This window comes from Tympanuchus pallidicinctus, unplaced genomic scaffold (genome assembly GCF_026119805.1).
Source record: "Tympanuchus pallidicinctus isolate F22 unplaced genomic scaffold, pur_lepc_1.0 scaffold26, whole genome shotgun sequence".
In the NCBI taxonomy this organism is placed as follows: domain Eukaryota; kingdom Metazoa; phylum Chordata; class Aves; order Galliformes; family Phasianidae; genus Tympanuchus; species Tympanuchus pallidicinctus.
In genome coordinates this window covers 8,243,174-8,265,799 of record NW_026294743.1, presented here as the reverse complement: position 1 = coordinate 8,265,799, position 22,626 = coordinate 8,243,174, and the positions used below count along the sequence as shown (strand labels likewise).

The 22,626-nt window shown below is 42.4% G+C and overlaps 1 protein-coding gene across 1 annotated transcript in view; it reads left to right on the top strand.

The window, feature by feature from the left end:
- Positions 1-1,038: 1,038 nt before the first annotated feature.
- Positions 1,039-22,626, top strand: part of SH3RF1 (SH3 domain containing ring finger 1) — a 73,793-nt gene continuing 52,205 nt past the window's right edge. Inside the window, exons 1-2 of the mRNA XM_052690167.1 lie at positions 1,039-1,158; positions 1,699-2,176. Of these exons, the coding sequence (XP_052546127.1) occupies positions 1,796-2,176 (381 nt within the window). The 5' untranslated portion in view covers positions 1,039-1,158; positions 1,699-1,795. The remainder of the gene's footprint in view (positions 1,159-1,698; positions 2,177-22,626) is intronic.

Genomic DNA, 22,626 nt, shown 5'->3' with positions numbered 1-22,626 from the left:
GCACGCAGATTTGTTTGAAAATTAACTACTGCTGCTGCTCAGGAAGTAACGTGTTCATCTGACGCTCTTCAGAGCGTTTATTGCTCTGGCCAGGATACTCAAACACACGTAATATTTTACAGACTTTACCTGAAACATTACCGAAGGCTAGCCCTGATAAAAAGCTAATCTTTTCATCCCACTCCTCTGAACTTTCATCTTCCTTCCCTGGTGCCTCACCTGCCATCTAAATGCTTTCATTGTTTCAGTAGACACTTTGCATTCCTGAGGCAACAAACCGAGCTCAGACAACCATAGCTGGGTTGCTTACAGAACAGCACAGTGCTGGAAGGGTGAGCAGCAAACTGTTACCACGCAGCCTTGATGAGTGAGGCCTTTTGGAAACACCGTGGCAGAAGGCGGCACCGACTTGTGAGACGGGTTTCTGTTTTGATTCAGCAAGACAGTGTTTTGAACTGATAATTCTTCCTGAATGATGGAGGAATGCTGCGAGACGTGGCGATACTCCAAACTATCAGCTGTTCATACCCTTCTATTTACGCTACAGTGCTCCCTGCAAAGCACAGACGCAGAGCAGAGCCCCGCCTGTATCAGTTTCCCTAACCTCCAGAAGGCACGGGGGAGGAGGCCTTATTTCTTAACGAGCTGTATAGATTTATAACTTTTGCTGTTTCTACTAGGATTTCCACAGGAAACAACCCAGAGCACCCATATGCACTGTGCAACCTGCGAATAAAGGCCTTCACCAGCACGCAGAACTCAGTGAGGTGACAACAGGTGCGTGCGGTGACCCCGAGCAGGGACACGTCCCGATCGTTTCCTTTCCCAGTCGGCAGCAGAAGAGATGCTGAACGTCACGTAGGGTTCGCCTGGCCGCCTTCCAGCTCCTCGGCACCTGGCGAAGGAGGAGGAAGGGGCGGCCGTAAACGGGCCGACTCCACCCGCCAGGGAGGCGCAGCCGCTGAAGGGGAGCCGCCTCGCCCTCCCTGCCGCCGCGGCCCCCTCGGCGGGGCGGTGCCGGGCGGGGCGGAGCCGCTCCCCGCGTCAGCCCAGCGCGGCGGGCGGGAGGGGCCGGCGGCCTCGGCGCTGCCGCGGCGGGAGAGGCGCCGGCGGGGTCGGCGGCTCCTCGAGGGAACAAAGCGGGGCCGGCGACGCACGGTGAGAGGCCGCGGGGCGGCCGAGGCGGCGTGACGGCTCCCGTCCCGAGGGCCGCTCCCGCGACCGGGCCCGGCCGGGGCTGAAGTGAGGGTACGGGCGGGGAGGGGCGCCGAACGGGGTGAGAAGCGGCGGAGCAACATGGAGGTGCGGCCCGCCGCAGGTTGGGGCGGGCCGGCGGATCGCGAGGGCTCGCAAGTTCGCGTCGCGGCTCCGCAGCTCTGGCGGCCGCCTTGGGCGCCGCGCCTCCCGCTCTCCTTCCCTCCTTCCCGCCCGGCGGCGCAGCCCGAGGTACAGCCGATTGCCGACGGCTGGGATTCGAACCCCCGGCTGTTCCTGTTGGCCGTGGTATTTGTACTAATCGGGTGCCTAAATGTAGGCTGTGGTTGTTATTTAGTGCTGTTTCAAGGTTTCTTTCCCATATTGAATACGCAGAGTCTAGACGTGCAACGTTTGGCTCGTTGTAGGAATATCTGAAGGGAAAGTGGACCCGGTGACTCTTTTTCGAGCTTCTTAACGCCTTTCTCCCTCAAAACATTACAGAGCGCAGCCAGAGGAGGAATGGATGTAACATGATAGCCCTGGAGTCCTCAAAACGCACTGTGAAGATTCGGTTTTTTGGTTAAGCGCGGCGAAGAAAATGGATGAATCGGCTCTGCTGGATCTGTTGGAGTGCCCCGTGTGCTTGGAGCGCCTCGATGCCTCGGCGAAAGTCTTGCCTTGCCAACACACGTTCTGCAAACGCTGCCTGCTGGGTATCGTCAGCTCTCGGAACGAGCTTCGCTGCCCCGAGTGCAGGACTTTAGTGGACTGCAGTGTTGATGAACTTCCGAGCAACATTTTGCTTGTTAGACTACTGGATGGCATCAAACAGCGGCCGCGGAAGCCTGGCACTGTTGGTGGGACCGGGGGTGCAAATAATTTAAGGGTCCCCATCACTGCTAATTGCGGATCCAAGGACCTGCAGAGCTCTCAGGCTGGGCAGCAGCAAAGGGTGCAAGCACGGAGCCCTCCTGTTAGGGTAAGTAGGAGGGAACGTGGTACTTTTTGTTGAGATCCTTTTCCTCTTGGTTTCGAAATGTTATTTGCCTTTGTTTCGGGATGAGATCGATCAGGTAGTAAATGTGGCAAAACAAATTATTTTGGACAGTTGTTGTGGATGTCTGGCATCAGTTCTCTTATTGGCGATGGTTTATTGCTGTGTAAATATTGATGATTAGGGATAATACTTCCATACTGGAGATCTTACTTTGGCTCTTGCCCTTTCTGATTATCTGTACGCTTCCTGCAAAGTAGGTATGATGAGTATTAAAGATGAGAGGGAAGTTAAGTTCGTGTTGAAGGTGATGGAAGTTTTGCCTTTGGCTTCTAAAGAGCTAAGCTTGGACTTTGAAAAAGAAGAGATCTTTGAGTTGCAGTAGTTTGGTAAGTTTGTTTGTCCTTTCAGTCCTCACCCTGTCAGTCCTTTTCTCCTTGAAAGTATTTTTTGAAGCAATTAGAAGAATCAGTGTGCTGTGATTGGCAAACACTGCCTTAAGCCTGTGCTCTGGTTCCTTCGCAGGATTCATGCGACTTGTGAACTTTGTTGTGCCTTATGATCGAGACTGCAGTGCCTTGTTTATGGTTATCTGTTCTATAGCCCTTACCAGGAAATAATCATTTATGAGACTACCGACCTTGCTCTGTTATGTCTTAGCAGGAAGGCAGATGGGCTTCTCTGAAGGGTCCTGCTGCCTTCCTGGGGATGTTTCCTGTCCTGTGTTCCCATGATGGACATACACTGTCTGAATGATTCATGTTTCTTACCTTCTTGCTGAATTTAGCGAAATGTCCTATGGAGTTTCAGGGAGAGGGTTTAAACATGTACTTGGCAAGGCTAGTCTTTATCTTCAGGTACATCTGAATGTTTTTGTTTACTTACCAAATGAGGAAAAGCTTATACATAATTCTGGAGACCAATAAGCGTTTTGACTGGCATTTCTAAAACATCTTCGATGCACTCCCTAAATTGGCATGAGAATTTCAAGCACAGGTGTTCCTTCATTAGGTTGTATTGTTTTAGCTGCTGGACAATCTCATTAGGTTCTTCCCTCTAGAATATAACAATGATGAGTGTCATGCTGCTTCCTGCGAATGAGTTTTGATTTGTGTGTATATGTTGGTAAGGGAGAGGAGGTGATGTACTTCTGTTTTAGAAGCTAAGCCTTGAAGCAAGTTCTGTAGGGAAAAAAAAACACCAGCAGAATCAAAACCAATCATCTGGTCTTGTCCATAACCCTGAGGAGTTTGCTATGACATCTTGCTTTTTCAGAAGCTCTTCAGCTCAAAATAGAACAAAAATGAGCATACAAAACACAAGTTATATGGCTATGTGTATTGTCACGGATGCCTTTTTGGAGAAGTCTTGTGGTGTAGGGATGTAGTGCATATGCAAGTGGGTGCACTCCAGAGTTTCTCAAAGCCTCAATAGAAAAATAATAAAATGGAATATGGAATATTCTTTTCAGTGTTGCACAACAGGATATTGTGGAACACTTACATTTCCAGATGTTGCACAGAGTAGAAAGTGATAACGTATGGAATGTTGCTTCAATTCGTTAGCTGTTTTATAGCATGTGCCATTAAAATTGTGACCATGTGGATTCCTCCTGCAATTAATTGATACTCTGTGTATGCTAGTGGTAGATGTCAGTGTTTTACAGTAAGTCTGAATAAGTCTTTGTTTCTGGAGCTTCAAAGCTATTTAGAGTAACACAGGCATTCTTGTGTCTTCTTTCCTTTGGGAGACAGGAAAGATGATCTCTCATCCTCTGTCCACTTTGTCCAGAGCCTTCTTTTAATGAGGAGGCCAGTGCTTTTAAGAATGAGCCTACTCTGAGGAATGATAATGGGGGTGAAGGAACAGTATTTCCTTTTTCTGTGTTAAATTGTTTAAAAAAGAAACAAAGTTCAGAAGACAGAATGCCAGTTGAATGGACAGTGTTGAAGTGAATGTTGTATTTGTTTTGTGAGCTATAGCATAAAGATGGTTTCAAATACTGTTCTTCTCTGGGAGCTGGGGAGCAAAATCTGTTTCTGGATGAGTGGCAGAGTCAGATTTCCTGAACTAATTTTGCTGAAGGGGAACTAATAAATGAAAGTTGCTGTTAGGTTAAATGAAGTGAATGTGGGTGAAGGCTGTCAAGTCATAAACATTCTGCTTATACCCTGAAGTAATACTAAACTCAAAAACGCCCTTTCAGAGGATGCCGTAGTTGAGAGAAAAGGTTAATTCAGCATGCACTGCAACGCCATTTCCTGAGCTGTATCAATGGCTGTGAGACTGCCAGCCCTGTTGTTTTAGAGTTCTGCCTATATTGCATTCTCTGGGTGTATGTGGTGACACATGGCAATAAACAAACAAATGATTCCTTGTGCCTTAAATCTAATAAAGCTGGGGGTGATGGGGGTTAATGTGCCTTGCACCTCATATTCCTCCCTCTGCAATAACCCTGTTTCTTTCTGTAGCCTGTATAATCTCTCACCACTAAACTAGTGCTATTTCTTGGTATGAGTTCTAAACCTCTTTGTGTTCCCTTCTGTCTTGATGGAGAAAGCTCTCTGCACCTTTCCCTGACTGCCAGTTGGACAAAGGCAGCACAGTGCTATGCCTGATGGAAATTGCTTCAAATGAGTGTCCAGCTCTGCTGTTCTGAGCAGCCACCTTGCCTGGGAGAACAAGTGGTGGTTGAGCTCCTTATTTTTGGTGTGGATAATAATTCGGTGCCTTTTGAAGTCACTTCCGCAAGGGATGTCAGACAAGTATTATCTTGAGTTCCTTATGGCAGTTTTAAGAGGGCATGCTTATTGCTGGAGGCTTAAGCCTACTGTGGGCATAAGTTGGGAGGTGCTGGAGAATGTTCTAGTTGTTGCAGCAGAGGATAGGTTTAAGTTGGTAGACATGTATGTCTTGGGCAGTACAAATTCAAGGGGAAAAAAGAAGTTATAAATTTTCCTGCTAGTTTATTTATGGTTCAACTAGTTAACAAAGTTAGGATTGTCTTTTCCACAGAATCTTGAATGGAGCTGCCTAGGTGGTCTGAAAGCTGCCCAGAGAGGCTGTGGATGTCCCGTCCATCCCTGGAGGTGTTCAAGGCCAGGTTGGATGGGGCCCTGGGCAGCCTGGTCTGGTATTAAATGTGGAGGTGGTGGCCCTGCATGTGGCAGTGGGTTGGAGAATCATCTTCCTTGAGGTCCCTTCCAACCCTGGCCATTCTGTGATTCTGTTTTTCGTCTGTTGCCTGGACCAGGTGTAGGCAATATAGATAAGTGGGAGATAAAGATATTTTTCCTTCCCAGAAAATTGGCCAAGCCTGATGGATGTGATACTTACACTGAATGGGTATTGATGGTATAATCTGAGTGAGAAATGGTAGAGAGAAATCTTACAGATTTCAGATTTAAGAGTAATCTTAAATTGGAACAGTCATAAAACTCTTTTCTTTTTTTTCTTCATTTTCATCTTAAAAGCAGAATCTTCACTGCAGATGGTGAAGTTTCGTTGAAACAAGAAGGTAAAGGAACATTACAGGCTCTTAGGAAATGCTCGCTTAAGGTGCTGATGGGGCTTCCTCATTTCTTTAATAAATTCTTGTTCTGAGCATTCCATTTTTCTTAACCACTAACATCTCAGCTGTTTGAGATATGTTCTTCTAAACTGAGGAGAAAAGAAGCCCACGAACAAAATCTTATTCTGCAGGCTTCTACTAAAGGGTAGGTGGCAGTCTGGCATTGCGTTGTGACCCCACGCTTCCATTCTGATGTGGATGTACCCCAGGTTCAAAAAGTAAGGTTTAAGGTTTTAGCAGTAAGAGGTTAAACTCCATTGCGTTCTAATAGGTTTGCCTGGGAACTGCTGAAGCAGCTGCAAGGCCAGGAAGGAGAAGAGAGAGATCCAGGCTGTCTTTTCCCAGTGGTAGTGTCTGAACTGGGCGTTCAGCTTTGGGCAGCGGGTCTGATGGGCTGCCTTCTCTTCTGTTAGGGCCTGGGAAGTGTGACCTGTTTATCTGTCAGATTTGATGGGTGGTGTTGGCAGTGAGTTTTCCTTTGTGCTCAAGAGCTCTGAAGGAGAAGAGGCCGTGCTGGCAGCCTACGCAGCTGGACTTTGGGGCAGGATTCGTGGACCCGCTGGGAGCTGAAGTGAGTGTTGCAGCTGTAGGCACGGTGCTCACTGGCGAGTCTTTGCTTATGTCAGAAGAAAACCGTGGGATTGCAAATGTGCTATTCATAGATCTGCAACTTGAACAAAGAATTGAAAATAAACTTGAGGTCCACTTGGGGTTTTGACCACGCATAACAGCAGATGTTGAATGGAACATGTGTTTAAAATCTGCACCGAACAAAAGTCAGCAGAACAAAACAGTACTCAGAAATGCAGATGTTTACCAATAGGACACTTAGCAGAGGCCTGTATTGTGATGATAGATCAGGTTGTAAAGTGTACCTCTTGGAAAAAATCCGCTCTTGTAGAAACATGCAGCTGCTAATGCAGTTAGTTTCATGCCTGGTATTTGTGCTGATAAGTTAGAGAGTCATTACCTGGCAGTGCTTGATTTTTGGGGTCTGTATTTTTGGGGTCTGTACCAAATCTGCTTTTTCTTACTTTTTTTTTTTTGTAAGAGAAGTTTACTGTTGTCTGTGCAGTTTGAATCACATTTCTGCGTGTGTTCTTTCTTAGGAAAGTAGGAGGAAGCAAGGTGCAACTCAGAGGGGTTTGCTGTGCTGACTGCAGGGAGAGCTGTTCATTTCTATTCGGCAGACATGGTTAGGAAATATTTTGAGAAGCCTCTCTAAAACACGCACATGCACTTCTGTTGCCTCTCACACTTTCTGAAACAACAGATTTTGATTTTACATCTACGGTTGCTTGTACCGTTTTAATTACTTCTTTGTAAGCCTTCTTTATGCTATGTTAAGCCAGATAAAAATTTAACGGAGATTATGAATATAGAAGAATAGCAGATTATCTCTTTATTAATGTGTATGGCTGCTAGATAACTAATTAAGTAGAGAGAAGGAGGACGAGCAGTAGGAAGAATTATCTCCATCTGACAATGCTGGGCTAGGAGTCAGTGCTTCCGGGCTCAGTTTCTGGCTTTCCCACAGATGTCTGTTACAACCTTGAGCCAAGTCACCCGCAGCCCTTTGTGCCTCTGTTTCCCATCTGCAGATATGACTGATAGTACATCCTTCGTCTGAGTTGCTATTTAAACTGTGTACTCTGTAGGGCAAGGATGGACTTTTTATTTTGGATGATGTATAGTGTTTTACAATGGGTCCACAGTCTCAGCTGAGGTCAGTAGATACCGCAGCGCGCTCACTAAATAGTTGACTTCCAGATTACTGAAGAGCTGTTGATAATCCATTTCCTGGACCAGAGATGGTGCAGTGCCTAGTGTTGATTTGTTAAAAGGATTTCCTTTTGTATTTGAGTGTTTGATAGCCACGTAAATGTCTGCCTTTTCTTCACTGAGATGCTTAAAAATAGCTGGAAGCTGGTGTTACATTCTTTATCTTGGGAAATTTGTATCTGACTGGAAGACCTGTGTGTAGATGTGAGTGTATTTTGAAAGGGATGAAAAGAGAATATCTAATGTGAATGACTCTGCTAGGCTGAAATATTTAGTTCCACGCTTTGAACCTTGATAGTAGTCTTTCTCTGCAAGCTGACAGAAATCTGCTTGATGAAATAGGTGAGAAACTGCTTTGAATTCCTTTATTATACTAATTAGGTTTTGAAGTAGCTTGACCTAAAAAAAAAAAACAAAAAAACAAACCAAACCAAACTCAAAAATAAATCTGCAGTGTGGGTTTGGCCCTTAAATCTTCTGGTTTTGTCGCTCTCTTACATGTTTGCATGTTCATAATAGTGTTGTGTGAGGGCTGCTCTGAAAGTACTGCCTCCTACTTTTGATGTTGGCCCACGACAGCGGGGGCAGATGGTGGTATGGCAGTAAAGGCTTCCTACCTATATTCTGGTCTGTTTTGTTTCTGTGTGGCAGACGGTAGCAGGACAGCCTAATAGAATGGCGTCCTACATAGAAGTGCCTATGAAACAAAGGTGTGCCATTGAATTCCTCCATGCAGGAAAAGATGGCACCCGTTGACATCATTACTGGCGACAAGATGCAGCGCTGCCCCTATGAGATGGAGTTAAAATTGCAGTCTGCATATTGGTGGTGTGTGAATTCCCCATCCATGGAAAAAGTTCAAGATGCTGCCCTCTGCGGGTAAGGTGATGTGCACTGTCTTCTGGGATTGGAAAGAGCTGATCCTTATGGATTTCCTGGAAGCTGGACAAACCCTGAGCTCTGACATCATCTGATTGTGATGCTGACTAAGCTGAAGACTTCCAGAGTCAGGCCAGAGAAAAGAAACTTTCTATTGCAACAGGGGAATGCCATAGCAGTTTCTAAACAATACTGTACATTGCTTATATTGGCTGTCCTGTCTCACCACATCTACTGTTTGCTGCCTTCTGGCTTCCAGGCCAACGGAAGATGGACTGTGTGAGCAACATTTTCCTTGCAACGCTGCTGTGAGAGCAGCTGTGACACAGTGGGCCAGCTCTGCTGGTGCAGATTGATTTTCTTTTTTTTCTTTTTACAAGCACAGCATGCAGGCTTTTCTTCAAGGCTGGCAAAAATGCATAGCTAATGGCAGTGACTGTGTTTAAAAAAGTAGTGTTTTGCAGCTGGGAATTCCCTCTATCAAATAGTGTTATTGTGCTCTTCGTATCTGTTGTAGTTTCCATGGAAATAAATGAGGCATTACGTTCATAGTGGCACACCTATAATTATTTGCTCTTCAGGAAGAGGAGGGCCTGTGTTAACTTCGTTTCATTTCCTGATTTAATATTGGTATTCTTCCATCACTGGAGATGTGTTGAAATTTTGCAGTGGTGGTTTTTTTTTTTTTTATTTTTTTGCACTCTAACTTGGCTGTTTACGGGTTTTTGCTTTGATCATTCAGGAAAACATAAACTTCTGCACAAAAAAGATGCTTAAAGCCTGTATTTTTAATGGGTTCATGAAGGGTAGCAGTCTTTGTTTTTTAATGGTACAAAAATCTTTTATTCTTTTTCTCTTTATTACCATTGAAATCTGTATGAATACAGTTATTCAGTTGCTTTACATAGGTGGTCCAGGTTCTAGTTTAAAAATAAAAGTCACAGTAGTACTATTGCTGTGTTACTTTCAGCATTTTGCTGAACTTTTTTATGATTGGTGTCTCTTGTTCTGTGGCTTAAGAGATGCACTGTAAGGTAGGAGAAGCTAGAGGGGTGATTAAAACGGGGCTCACCAGGAAATCTTTCTTCGTCCCTCTCTTTTACCTGAGTGAAATGGTTTTTAAGTGGCATTTCCTCTTCCTCATTTTACACGTGCGTGTGGGCCTGCTGTTCTCTGCATTCCTAAAACTGCAGGTGTACTAATTAAACTTGGAATTCTTCTCTTCACTTGTTTGTGTTTCAGAGGACTTCCCATTGCAGTGCCTCCTTTGTATCATATGCTTAGCTTCCTCCTTTGGCTCCATCGCTGTCCTTTATTCACCCATATGATCTTTGATCTTACATAATGTACTTCCTCCGAAGAAAAAGAAAACATATCTTGCTTCCCTTTCCTGTCCAACTTGCCCTGGACTGTGTCAAAGTTAAGGAAAGTAAAATAAGCAACAAGGAAAAAAAAAAATGCTCTGACGTGTCTGGACTGCAGAAGCTTGCATGGTGTTTATGATTACCTACTGAATGAATGAGGGCTGTAAAGCACAGGTTAGTGCCGCTACGTTGATTAGCCTCCTTCAGTTGTGAAAGGAGTGCCGTCTCCTTTTTATCACTGGCTGTGTGTGTATCTTAATGTGGATAGAAATGTGCCTCAGTAACTGAAGCTGAGGTATCATCTGGTCAGCTCTGTCCACACATTACCCTTCTTACACAAAGGGAAATGTGCATCTGTTATGTCTCAGTCCCAGTTACATGCCTCTTTTTTTAGGCACAAAAGCTTCATCTCGGAAAATCAACAGTGAATTCTTGGGTTAGTTGTATTATGCTAATTTCTTTGCTTTTCTTTTCAAATTACCCCATGGGAATCTTTTTAAGAGCAGCTCTTTTGGACCAAGAATGCCTGTTTAGAGGTGAGCTGGATTAATTTTAGGAAATGAGCAGCCCTGAAGTGGGAGAATAGCATATTGAGAGAAAGCAGCCTCTTCTGCTCATTCCTCACCCTCCAAACTTGTGAAGGCTGCTTCACAGAATCACAGAATGGCCAGGGTTGGAAAGGACCTCAAGGATGATGAATCTCCAACCCCCTGCCGCATGCAGGGCCACCAACCTCCCCATTTAATACCAGCCCAGGCTGCCCAGGGCCCCATCCAACCTGGCCTTGAACACCTCCAGGGATGGACGGGGCATCCACAGCCTCTCTGGGCAGCTGTTCCAGCACCTCACCGCTCTCTGAGTAAAGAACTTCCCCCTGACAGCCAACCTAAATCTCCCCTCCTTCAACTTAACATCATTTCCCCTTGTCCTCCAAACTTGTGAAGGTTGCTTAAGCCTTTCTGATATGTCTTGACAAAGTAATAGATACCTTGACTCTGGCACATGTTCAGAGTACTGAAGAGCAGTGATACAGCGTGTGTTATTTATACATTTGTAGCTGCCTGTAGATCTGAATGAGGGAAAAACAACCTGTCAGAACAACCCGACAGAAGAGCTTCAAAGGTAGCTTCCTAGAAATGGTGCGCCTGCTTTACGAGCGCTGCGTTGCAGTTGTGTTATTGGTGGACTTTTACGCTTTGATGTCTGCGGTCCAAGACGTGTTAACATAAAGAAACAGTAGTTCAACTGTCTTAAAAGTCCTTTTTTGGTTTCCAAATCTATCAGGTTCCAGCCCAGCAGTGCTGATAGTTGAAGATGACAGAAGTCTCCAAGGCATTGCGCTGTCTGTGCAGTCAGGACTGTGGTGTGGTAGGGAGTTGTCATGTTTGATCATCATGCTGGGGGCATCATCCCACTGAAAGCCTTGCTGCGTTCTGCTTGAATCACTGCTTTCATTTGTGCTCATCCTGTAGGTATTGCTTGGGCTGTGTGTAGGTTGGGCCCCTGGCTGGTTCGGTCAGCCCAGACGCTAGCAGTTAAGTCTTTTCTTCCTCTTCTCCATCCTCCTAAATGTCAGGAAATTATCAGGATTCAGGTGTTTTTCCTTGAGTGTATGCATATAATCATCTTCAGTGTTCTTAAAGGTACTTCCTAAGCAGATAAGTAATATTGTTGTCTGTTCCATGAGTCAGAAACTTTAAATGGTACTGAGAGGGGATTAGACTGGGTGAGAGGGGGGGAAGCTAAGGACACCATAATCCTGTTTGCACAGATCTCTGTGGCTTCTCTATGGCTTCCTGGTTACAGCAGTGAATGTGATATGTGTACATTCTACCTGTGAAGGGCAAGTCAGACTGTATGGTGTTTTGGCTTGCTGGTACTAACATGGAGAGCAAAAAAAATGGAACAGAATGGTCTCTGCAGTATTCCACATCATTCTGTAAAGGAGATGAAATACTTGTCACTATCAGTGCAGTGCTAATATGCCAATAAAAACAAAAGTCTGTTCTACTCTTTCATTTAGCAGCTGTACAGAGTTGTATTTTGGTATTAACAAATTGCCATGTAATTTCCTGGCAGGATGAGTCACTTCTTTTAAGAAATAAAGCTGAAACAACAGGGGGGAAAAAAAAAACATTAAAAAAACCCAACAAAACTATCAAAACCAAAACATTTTAGTTCTGCTAAGATCCAGTTGAGGCTGTAGGTGAGCTGGTCATCGTTCTGGAGATTCTACATAAGCAGAGTTCAGCATTTGGGATTCTTTGTCTTCGTGATGTAACAGCTGGCAACCCTGCCTACTGCAGAGGTGTTGGAACTGAATTACCTTTAAGGTCCCTTCCAACCCAAACCGTTCAGTGGTTCCATGATCTGATGCTTCTATGCATAACTTTAAATGCCATTCAGAGTTGGGTGGAAACATGCATGTTTGGACTGTACAGCTGAAGGGAAAATGTTACAGTGCAACTGAACTGTCTTCCATTTACAGACACTGAGGTGTCTGGGAGTCTGAGCTGCTAGGTAGGTGCAAATCAATTGTGGCAAATATGAGCAATCCATGGTGGAAATCACTTAACCAACATACCCTTACGACCTAATGGTTGTGACGCTTATGTGACACTCAAGCATGTGATTTTTATTATCCAGCATAAGGTTTTTGTAGCGCAGGAATGTCAACACTTCAGAATTTGAAGTAATTGAATTTATTGGCTGGGTCTTCTCTGTCTCAGGTGACCCTTGATTAATTTTGTTTTTCCGTCTGCACTGTAAATGCTTAAATTTGGAAGTAGAAAAACAGCCTGCAAGAATGTGCGTCTCGTCCTCAAAATGGGTACGTGGTTCTCTTTGATGCGTTTATATGCTGTTTCTTTCACACAGTAATTGTGTTTGAAACAGTACGGATAAATTCCGCCTTCCACGCAGAGGGTTTCAAAATGTGGTGCAAATGTATGGATGTCATTTTAGCTCATTAGCTTTTGAAATAAAAGGTCTTAGAGGGGGAGTTTAACTGTTCTTACCCCGTTTCTTTAGAGCTCAGTGTGGGTTGTCCATTTCTACTTTCTGTAAATGAGTGAAATTTAACAGCTTCAAGCTGGGAAGTAAACTATTTATCATAAATGTATCTTGGATTACAGGTGAGCCTTTGAAAGGTGCTTAAAAATTAATACCAATGTCCTTCTCCTCCTCTTGAAAGCAAGTGCCGTCAGTGTTGCACAGCAGTCTTAATTTTTGTTTAAAAATGAAGTCTGACACCAGTGAATGTTTTATTGAGCTTCCTCGCAGCTGAAGCACTCAAAAGCAGTGGAACACTTTCCTCATTCTGTAATGTATTTTCATTAACAAAACTAATTTTGTTCATGTCATTGACATTACAGTAAGATGAGGTAACTATTCCCCTTTTAATAGAGGAAAGATGTATATATTACCTCTCTTGAATTCCTTTTCGGTACCTAAACTTTGAAAATACGCATGGACATTGGAAAGCTTTTTGAAGAACAAAAGCACTGTTTCATCTTGTGTGAAGCACAGTTTTCCAAGACAAGCACTTGAGAAGCTCTGGTTACAGACAGAAGAACCCGCTCTTTTATACTGCTGAACTAATGGCACGTAGTTTTGCTTGCACAGAGACAGGAGAGGATCAATGCTGAATAATTTGAAGCAGGTCTTTTAAATTATTCTTCATTAGCATGCTCTATTACTTCAGGTTATGTAGTTTATATTTTATGTGTATTAAAAACAATGAGAAATGCAGATACTTCTGACTGATTTACACATTAGAAGTATTCAGAGATGATCAGGTAAGTGACTGGCACACATAGGGCGTAGCTATTCTAGAAACTTCTTTTAAGCATAGTGAAGGTGCAGTTGGTGTGCTATGGTAATGCACCTTGGAGAAAAGATGAAGCTTTTGTTTTGAAGATCGGCGAGTGCCAGAAGAAAGCAGACTTCTCAAGGACTTTCACTTGTTTGTGTATGTCAGTGTGCTGCTGTCTCCTGTGGTCGTCTTTTGCATGAGCTAGATAAAGATCTGAAAGGAGACTCTTAAATCTTACCCACGCTGGCAGAGTTAAACCATTTTCAAAACCTGTTTAATTTAACACAGTTTTAAATCCACTGGCTTATTAAGTTAACAAGCCTTCAGCCTTGCCACCAGGTTCTGTAATCCTCTTAGATCTTCAGTCTAAGCAGAACAGGCATAGTCAATAAGCAGATGAATAGATAATCTTTCAAAAGACATATAGGTCTTCCAGAAATAAGTCTCGGGGTCTACACTGGTTTTTGAAAGTTGAGAAATGCCAATTTGAGCTGCTATTTGGTGTAAGATGTGCTACCACACTAAATAAGTACGAGAGGAAAAGATTGAGAGAGCTATTGCTTATTTGTTGGAGGAGGAAGGTAAAAAATTTTCCTGTGCTTTCATTTACATCACAAAGCAGTTGCAAGAGTTTCAATATAAAATAGGGTAAATAAAAATAAGGTTGTGTCACTGCCTTTGTCTGTATGCAAATGAAAAGCTTCTTTGTGGTTGTTTCATGAGCTATCTTGTAAATCTTTCAGGCAATCGGTAATCCACAAATCACAGTTCTAGAAGCACAAATGCAGATGATGTGGTATTTGCTTCCACCGCAGCCTGCACATCTGTTCAATTTTGGCTCTTCAAGGTGTGTCAGACTTGAGCTGTATCTGTCTCCTGAATCAGGCTGTGGAGGTAGGTTGTGGAGCCAGAGAAAGGGCTGGGGAAACCATGTGGGGGAAGAAGTCAGCCTAGCCATAGGGTCTATGCCTGGCACATCCACACAGTGTGGAAGCAGGAGTAGGGGAAGTACACGTGAGGTGCAGGCCAGGTCTGGGAGATGCCAGGGGTGACCTTGCAATGGGACAGCAGTTAATTAAGCACGTGAAGGGTAAAGCACAAAGGTGGTCACTCATTTCACTGGGGGAATGGAAGGACACTTCAGGGTGGAGGTATCTGTTAAGAAGAGAAATTTCAGTGCGACTGGATGCTAAAGAGCAGAAAGTCAATTGAAGTGGGGTGATTGTGAATTGGGATGAAGGAATACGAAATGCATCAGTATATTTATAATACAGTGATGGAAACACTGGAGGAGAAATGGAGGGGGAGGAGGCTGGATCCAACAGATGACTCTTTACTTGCTGTGATTGAACTTGAGACCTGGGGAGGAGAAGGTGCTCTAGAAACAAACTGTAGAGGTAGCCCTGATGTTTTAGGAACGTTTTGAAGAGCATAGAAATAGAAAAGCTGCTGTAGAAAACTTGAGTAGACAATAGGTGAAAATTGCAATTATGTTGACTCACATGTTGTCTGTATTCCTTTGGTATGTATGTATTTTAGCCTTAAAATGCCACATGTTGTTTATTTTGAAATAGTGTCATGTGCTGTGCGGCTTTACAATATTTCAATTCTAATGCATGCTGAAGGTGGAGGAACTTCACACCTGAATAACAACAGATAGAACTGTGAGGATTACTTGATACAAGTCTCTGAAGCACTTTGAGATTCTTCACCATATTCTGAAAATAGCAGCTTCATTACTAATAAACTATTCTCAGTGTTCTTGTAGAGGTGGTAAAGCCACAAATTCAGTTCTTCGTCTGTTGAACTCGAGAATACTGGAAAAGGTGTGTTAACATCTTAGGTATTAATAGGGCTGGCACAAGTTTTCTGGTTTGCTTGAGGAAAAGAAGTCAAAAGAAGGAAAAGAAGAGCACATTTGCAGCTTCTGATTTGGTTGCATTTTCTTTTCACCCTCCTTCTGTGTTTCCATATCTTCTGTGTGGTCCTTCTTCAGTGGAGAAGGAGAGGGGTACAATGAATCTTTGGGCAGAATATGGTCTGCTGACTTCAAAGGGAGATCAAGCTCTATGCCAACCAGGATTCGCATGGGAGCAGCACGCAGCGTTGTGGTGCTCTGGGTTTGGGCCCACGTGTCAAATGCTGAAGCCCAAGCTGAATGCCTTGCTGTGAGTGAAGCAGCTGGTTGGTGCTGTGGGAGGAGAAATCTTTTGTGGATTTCTTTCTTCTATTCAGCAAGTTAAGTTTATTAGAAGAAAGGCATCCTAAGTGGTTTTAGGTAAATACTCACTGTATTTCTATTTCAGTAGCTTCAACACCTTGAGGAATATAAAGGCAGACTTGAACTTTGTTATTAAAATATACTTTGGAAAATTACTGCTCCTCTGCATTCCAACAGTTTATGGTGTCCTTGAAAACAGACCTGGTAAAAATTAACAAATGCAGCAGATACCCCTCACTAAAGGGACACTGGTGTTGGTGTTCCTGCAGTAGCTGAAAGAACAGCAGCTGCTGCTCAAGGCGCTGATCAGCACAGTAGATGTACAGCAGGGGAAACAACTCTGAGAGCCCTGATACAGGTGAGCATAAAGATAGCGGGCTGGGTTGTTGAGTAGTGCCTGAGGAGAATCACATTTAGTTGGGGAGGGGGTAAGAAGGGAAAAAGGAAGGAGAGATGCACATGAGCCAGAGAGCGTGGAAGGTGCTGGTTAAGCCTGCATGGGAAGGTGTGTGAGCCATTGGTTGTACTCTTTACAATCGTGATCAGAATCGTGATTTTATGAGTGTTGGTAAACAGTGTTTTGAGTTGGATAGCCATTCAGATCTGCCTGTAACCAATACTTTGCATTTTAGCTCTGCTTTTTGTTTTCTTTGTGCACAGTATTTTCAAAAGGCACCAAAAAAAAACCAACTTAGAGGTACTTACAGGAGTCCCATACTTCTTGTGTTGTCACTCTGTCAGGATGCATTAAATCTACCTTAAATGAATCACCTTAATCAGCATAATTCAATCTTCAGTTCAGTATTTAACTTCCTGTGCAGATGTATAGTGGAGATTGTAGTATCCCAGTTAAGTAGATTTATGGTGTCTCTTTCTGTAGTTGAAACTTTTCCACTGTATGAAAATAAAACGTCCTTTGGAAAAGGGATTTGAACCCAACTGTCCTCATTTCCCAGTGAGTTCTTGGGCCACGGAGCCAGAGAACTGCTCTGCTGTCTCTTTGAATGCTGCAATAGAGGCTGTGGGAAATTCTTGTCAGGGTGCAGTGGTTTGCTCAGGCAGATTGACTGGGGAGAAAACGGAGCTGTAGGTGAGGTCTCTGCATCCTGGCTGAGTGCAGGAACCCTTTTTGATACCAAGTGAAACAGAGTGTATTGCAGATATTAATGGCAGTCTTTTTGAAAACTGTATATTGCTTTTTCTTAGCCTGCTCCTTTGTGGCCCCGGTTTTTGCTGAGGTTTGTCTAAAAGGAAAACAGTTGTGTGTAGAGTTTTTGATCTCGATTTCTAGCTATCAGACATAAGATTCGTTAGCTGTGAGACTTCTTATTTTCCTATGTGATATAAAGATGGGATTGTTTTTGGAGAAAATAGTTTATTTCTGACTTCTGTGCTAGATGAGAAATTAATATGTCTTCAGATAAACTTTCATGCATTGGAATATTATTGTTTTGAAAGGAACTAATGTTTATCAAAGCATGAATTAAGATTTTTTTTCTCTGCTCACAGTTAAAAATACGGTTTTAAAAGCATACATAACTTGGAATATCCACTTAGGGTCATCTATATGTCTGTGGGGATTGTCTAACTTCAGTTGAATTTGAGAGAGAGAGAGATAGCAAAAGCAATAATTCCAGTGTGGGCCTTTGTCATTCCCTTCATAAGAACCTGCAAATTGCTTTGGGATGTGTGTGGATCTCAGTTTTTTGTATGGTGCTGCAAAGTACGTGTAGCCCTTTGCTCTTACAACGCAACGTTCTCGTACATGAGATCAGCGTGAGGTGTGTTCTTTCTTAGCGGTAGAAAAAGGTAATTAAATTTTAGGAGCTTTAAGTTATCGCACAAAGCGTTTGAAAGCCTCGCTAGTGAATTGGTATTTAAACTGAATTGCTGAGCAGCGTGATACCATGGTATTCTTTTGTTTCCCTTTAAAAAAAAAAACAAAATAGAACTGCAGTCTTCTACCTCCTAGGCAAGAGAGCAATGAGGGCCATACAAATGTAGTGTTATTGAGAATTACAAGTGGGTACTCGTCTCACAGCTCCAGGTGAAGTGTAACTGTTGTACTGTACTCATGCATGTGGGGGCATAATAGCGACTGCGATACGCTGTATGAAATGTTGGCACTGAAAAACCGAAATGCTGCTGTGTGGAAATTACCCCTTTGTTCTCTTTTCACGTCCTTCTTTTACCCTGTGCAGTACTGGAAATAAAAATCAAAATGAGAATTTTCATGGGCTTATCTCGTTATGTGCATAGTTATGTCTCACTTGATTATGTCTTTAAACGTAGATCATGTTGCTCGAGTTGATTTTCTTACTCTTTTGACTTCAGGGTGCTTCACTTCTGACTCTTCTCAAACTGGTTGCCGTTTGCTTTGGCGTCAACTACTTCTTACAATTTTGCTTTGAGAAGGATGCAGAATGTGTAGGGAAAAGGCTGTTGGGCTGGCTTTGCACTCCATTATCTGAGTTCCTCAGGAATAATTAGTGCAAGCGTTGCTGATTGTTCCAGCCAGGCTGCATTAACACCAAGTTTCTAAGGAACAACCGCTTGCGTCTAGTTTTGTTTCATTAGTGCTGGCAGTGGTAGCAGCACAGCAGCGCGCTGCCAAGGTTATGAACAGTGTACGACCCAGACTTTTCCTTTTTCTGGGGGTGTGTGGATGATGTTAAAACAAACTGCTGGAGCCATCGGTACTCTGCTTTAGATATAACTTATGCCAAGGATGGCAAAATCAAGAGATTTTTCCATGAAAAGGAAGGCCTGTTTTTGATCCAGGAAGACCTGATGAGTTCGGTATTGTCCAATTAAAAATGTCTCCAAATCAGCATGAGGGATACTATACTGTCTTCATTTTCCAAAGGCAAAATAAAGGATTGTTTGTTTTATGCTTGTGAGGAGGATATCAAGTGACTCTGGAGGTGGTACGCTAACATCCTGATATAAAGCTCACAGAACAGATGTAAGGTTGTAAAAAGCGAAGCTTTGAATCAACACAGAACAGCCCCAGTTCAGGATCCTGTGTAGGCAGAGTACCATGTTGTAGGTCAAATACAACCAAACTCATTCACAGTGAGAAAAATGTTTTTGCTGGGCTTTAAGGGGTTTTTGTTTGCCTTTTCTGCTTCTCTAAAAAATATGTCAGTTACATTAGAGGGCAGAGTTTTAAGAAAACAAACTGTAAATAAATGCCTCTCAGTGTTTAATGTGAATTTTCCAAGTGAAAATCAGTGGGATTACTTCAAGTAGAGAAGGAGAAGAGGCATCAGCGTCTTCACTGGGCAAACACAAATTGCCTTCAGTCACCTTACTATCTTCGTTTACAAAAATACTTTCTGTTTTGTTTTTGTCGCTTTCATGTTCAGTCAACGGTGACTTTCAGTTTTGGTATTCAGAAATGACCTAAACCATTATATTTAAGCATATATTTAGTATGGATTTTTAAAATGTATGTTAGATAAAATGATCTGAGATTTAATAGTCTTCAGCTAGATGCTCCATGCTGCTGTTGGTACTCAGCTTCCTTATGAAGGGAGAAATCCCTTGAAAAATAAAAGAGGTGATCACCTGATTATATTTTGCCTTCTTAATTTTGTATGGAATGCTCTCGTTTATTAATTAAGATGCAGTTAAAGGAACCAAGAATGATAAATCATAGACTTAAGTGGTATGAAAAGGAAAGAGCCAAGACTTGAGGTCTGTGTTACACCTTACATATCCTAAAAATGTCTCTTAAAAATATATAACCCGAGTATTAAGATGAGGAAAGCGTTTAATTTAAATGTATGGTGAGTCGGTGTTTCCTGTTTTCTGTAAGTATAGTGAAGATACTGAAAAATTCTTTAGGTGTACAGGTACTGCACACAACTGTTCAAAAAGGTCACAAGAAGGTGGTATCGATTAACAACTCCTATTTTTTTTAGTACTGTTTCACTTGGACGCATTATGGCAAACCATTTTGTTATAATAAAAGAGATTATGTGAATATTGCTAGCTTTTAGGAAGGAGAAGGGCAACAAATAATATTCTAATAGATGAATATAAAAATACATCTATTACTTAACAATCACTGCTTTCTTTCTGTTATAATTTTCCTGTTGAAGGATTTAGCATGTTACTCTGAGTCCTTGTTAAAACGATTGTATTAAGATACTGAATTATTTTAGGGAGCATATTATTTATGACTTGGATTGCTTTTTAGGTCCTGTTCCCAGCATGGGGAGATGGGGTCCATAATTCTAAGCAAGTAAATTTGAGTGGAACAAAGTTAGATCGAATGCAGTTCACAAGTCCTATAATCAAGATGCATTTAAAGAACTGAGTGATGTACATTTCTGCTTTGCTGAAGTTTTTGAGTGGTTTATCTTACTGTCAACTGCAGTAGATCTGGCAAGCTGTGAAAATAAGGTGGTATTTCCGAGTTCTGATTGAAGCCCATTATTTCCTTTCAGACAAATAATAGGTTGTGTGAGAAAGCTGTTTTCACTTCCATGTGCATCAATGTGCAAACACAGACCACAATATTGGTCTGTGTGTTCAGCAGCGTGTTGCATGCAAGGTATGGTATCTCCTCTCCACATTTTTATTTCCTACTATATGGGCAGTTTTTCTTCCATGCTTGGGTTTTGTGGACTTATGGAAACCCTCCATAAATTTTTTGTTGTTTTTTTTTTTCCCTAGACTTCTTTCACTGCTTTAAAATTATCAGTATGACCATCATCTCCCATATTCTTTCTACTCTGGTGAGCTCAAGTATTTGTATTGAATAAGCATGGCAGGTTTTTGGAGCAGAACTTGAAATAGCATGTCATGAAGTAAGATAGCTTGGCCTGTTTATCAGGAACAAGAAAATTGAACGTTTGATTTCATAGTTAAGCAAAAAAAGAGAAATATGAAGCAAAGTTGATCTCTGTTCTCGGTTAGCTATATTTGTTTTCAGCTAAAGCTATTGCTTCTTTTGGGCCTTTTATTTCTCAGTTTTCTTCCCTTTTGCTGATTGACTCCTGTTTTTGAAAAGAAAGACAAAGGAAACATTACTGTGGAGAGAAAGAGATGACCTTGTATCACAACTTCAGAGTTTCAATTCAGATTGAAGCCATCAAGGTTATTCCCTCGCCCATCTGCACAAAACATATGACGGCGTATGAATTAGGAAAAAAAATGGTTTGGTAAGAGATAGTATTCTAGATCAACTGCTAAGTTTTTGTATTTTTTTTTTGTTTTGTTTTGTAGTTTTTTTGTATTTTTTTCTGGGTCAAAGTTGTACGTGATGGAATGGAAAAATGGAAGCACTTAAAAAATTGGAAAAGTAGAGGATGAATTCAAAAACTTCATCTTTTGCCCTCGGTAATAAAGTGTGCTAATGAACAGTATCTTGCAGATAAGGCTAACGAAGATACTGTGAAGCTCCAGCTCTTAAGCTGTGAATATGTGATGCTGGACAAGTCGCTTAGTCGGTATGTGAGCTGAGTCGGGATCTTTGACAGGTTTATCGGAGGCAATTTCAGCTGTTATCACTCCTGCCTTCTGCTGAAGGTTGCTGACACAGTCAGTTGAGGCTAATCTGCAGGTTATGAGCTGGGCCTGCCAATGAACTGGCATGCAGGTTTTTCCTGTTGTCCTTGCCAAAGGGGCAATAACCCAGTGCTGGAAAGTAGGGTAGGAAATAGAGGCAGTGACGTCTTATTCGCTGTAGTGATGTCTTCTAGAGGCACTGAATTCATCTTCAGTTCTTCCAGTGTAAAATGAGACAGCATGAAAAGGTGTCACACTGATGTTTTAAAAAGGTTATTCATTGTTTGCCTTGTACACCTGATTGCAGGGGGTGGAGGTGCAGAAATCGTTTTAGCCCTGGATTGTACGTCAGAGAAGTTGTGCCGTTCTTTAGTTTATGCTGTTAAATCTCTCAGTTTTGGTAATCTGCAGAAAGCTTGCTGAAATCCATGATGTGTCATTTATTAAATACACAAAATGTGCATTCTTTCCTGCTAAATAATTAAACGATAAATACTTACTACCTACTGTTTTGTTTCTAGCACATTTTGATCTTTGATTGTAAGAGATGAGAAATCTCAAACATGGAAGTGCTGCATATTGAGGGTGTTTGCTTTAGAATACTGTGTGGTGTTTTTCAGATAATACATCTTGCTCTTGAACTCTGTAACATGAGAAATTATAGCTGCTTACTTGCAGATGTGTTCAGCAATTCTGTGTACATGCTTGTTGAAATGGAATTCATTGTAGTGATGAAACAGAAAAAATAGAAATTTCCCAATGGTGAGCAGGGTATTAAAAGAACGTGTGCAACTCTTGGCAAAATTGGTTACAAAACCCCTGTGGATTATAGCAATATAAATCAGATATTTTTTCAGCATAAATTAGTTTAACTCTATAATGTGCTGCGTTTGTGAATGACTTTATTGATGTTTAAGTACTCTTTTATCCATTCAGTAAATGGGAACACGGTGTGTGTCTGCTGCTTTACTAATGGTTGCATATTCACTTCAGAAAATAGCAGTTGAAGTAGCACAGAGTCTTGTCTTCTGCCTTTTTCTCATGGGGTCCTTAATTACTTTCATTATGCCTTCTTTTAAAAGGGTTGTTAATACTTTGGATGTACGTGTGTTTTGATCTTTCTAGTTTGTTAGAACCTTAATCCATATGCAAGAGAGCTGGAGGAGGAGCAGCTCTGTGCCCTGCTGGGCCGCAGGGAGATGAACACGTGAGGCTGTTTGCTCCTCCTCTGAGCTTGATGACATTTTCAGGAGTATGTAGGAGGCTATTTAATTATTTTCCCCTGAG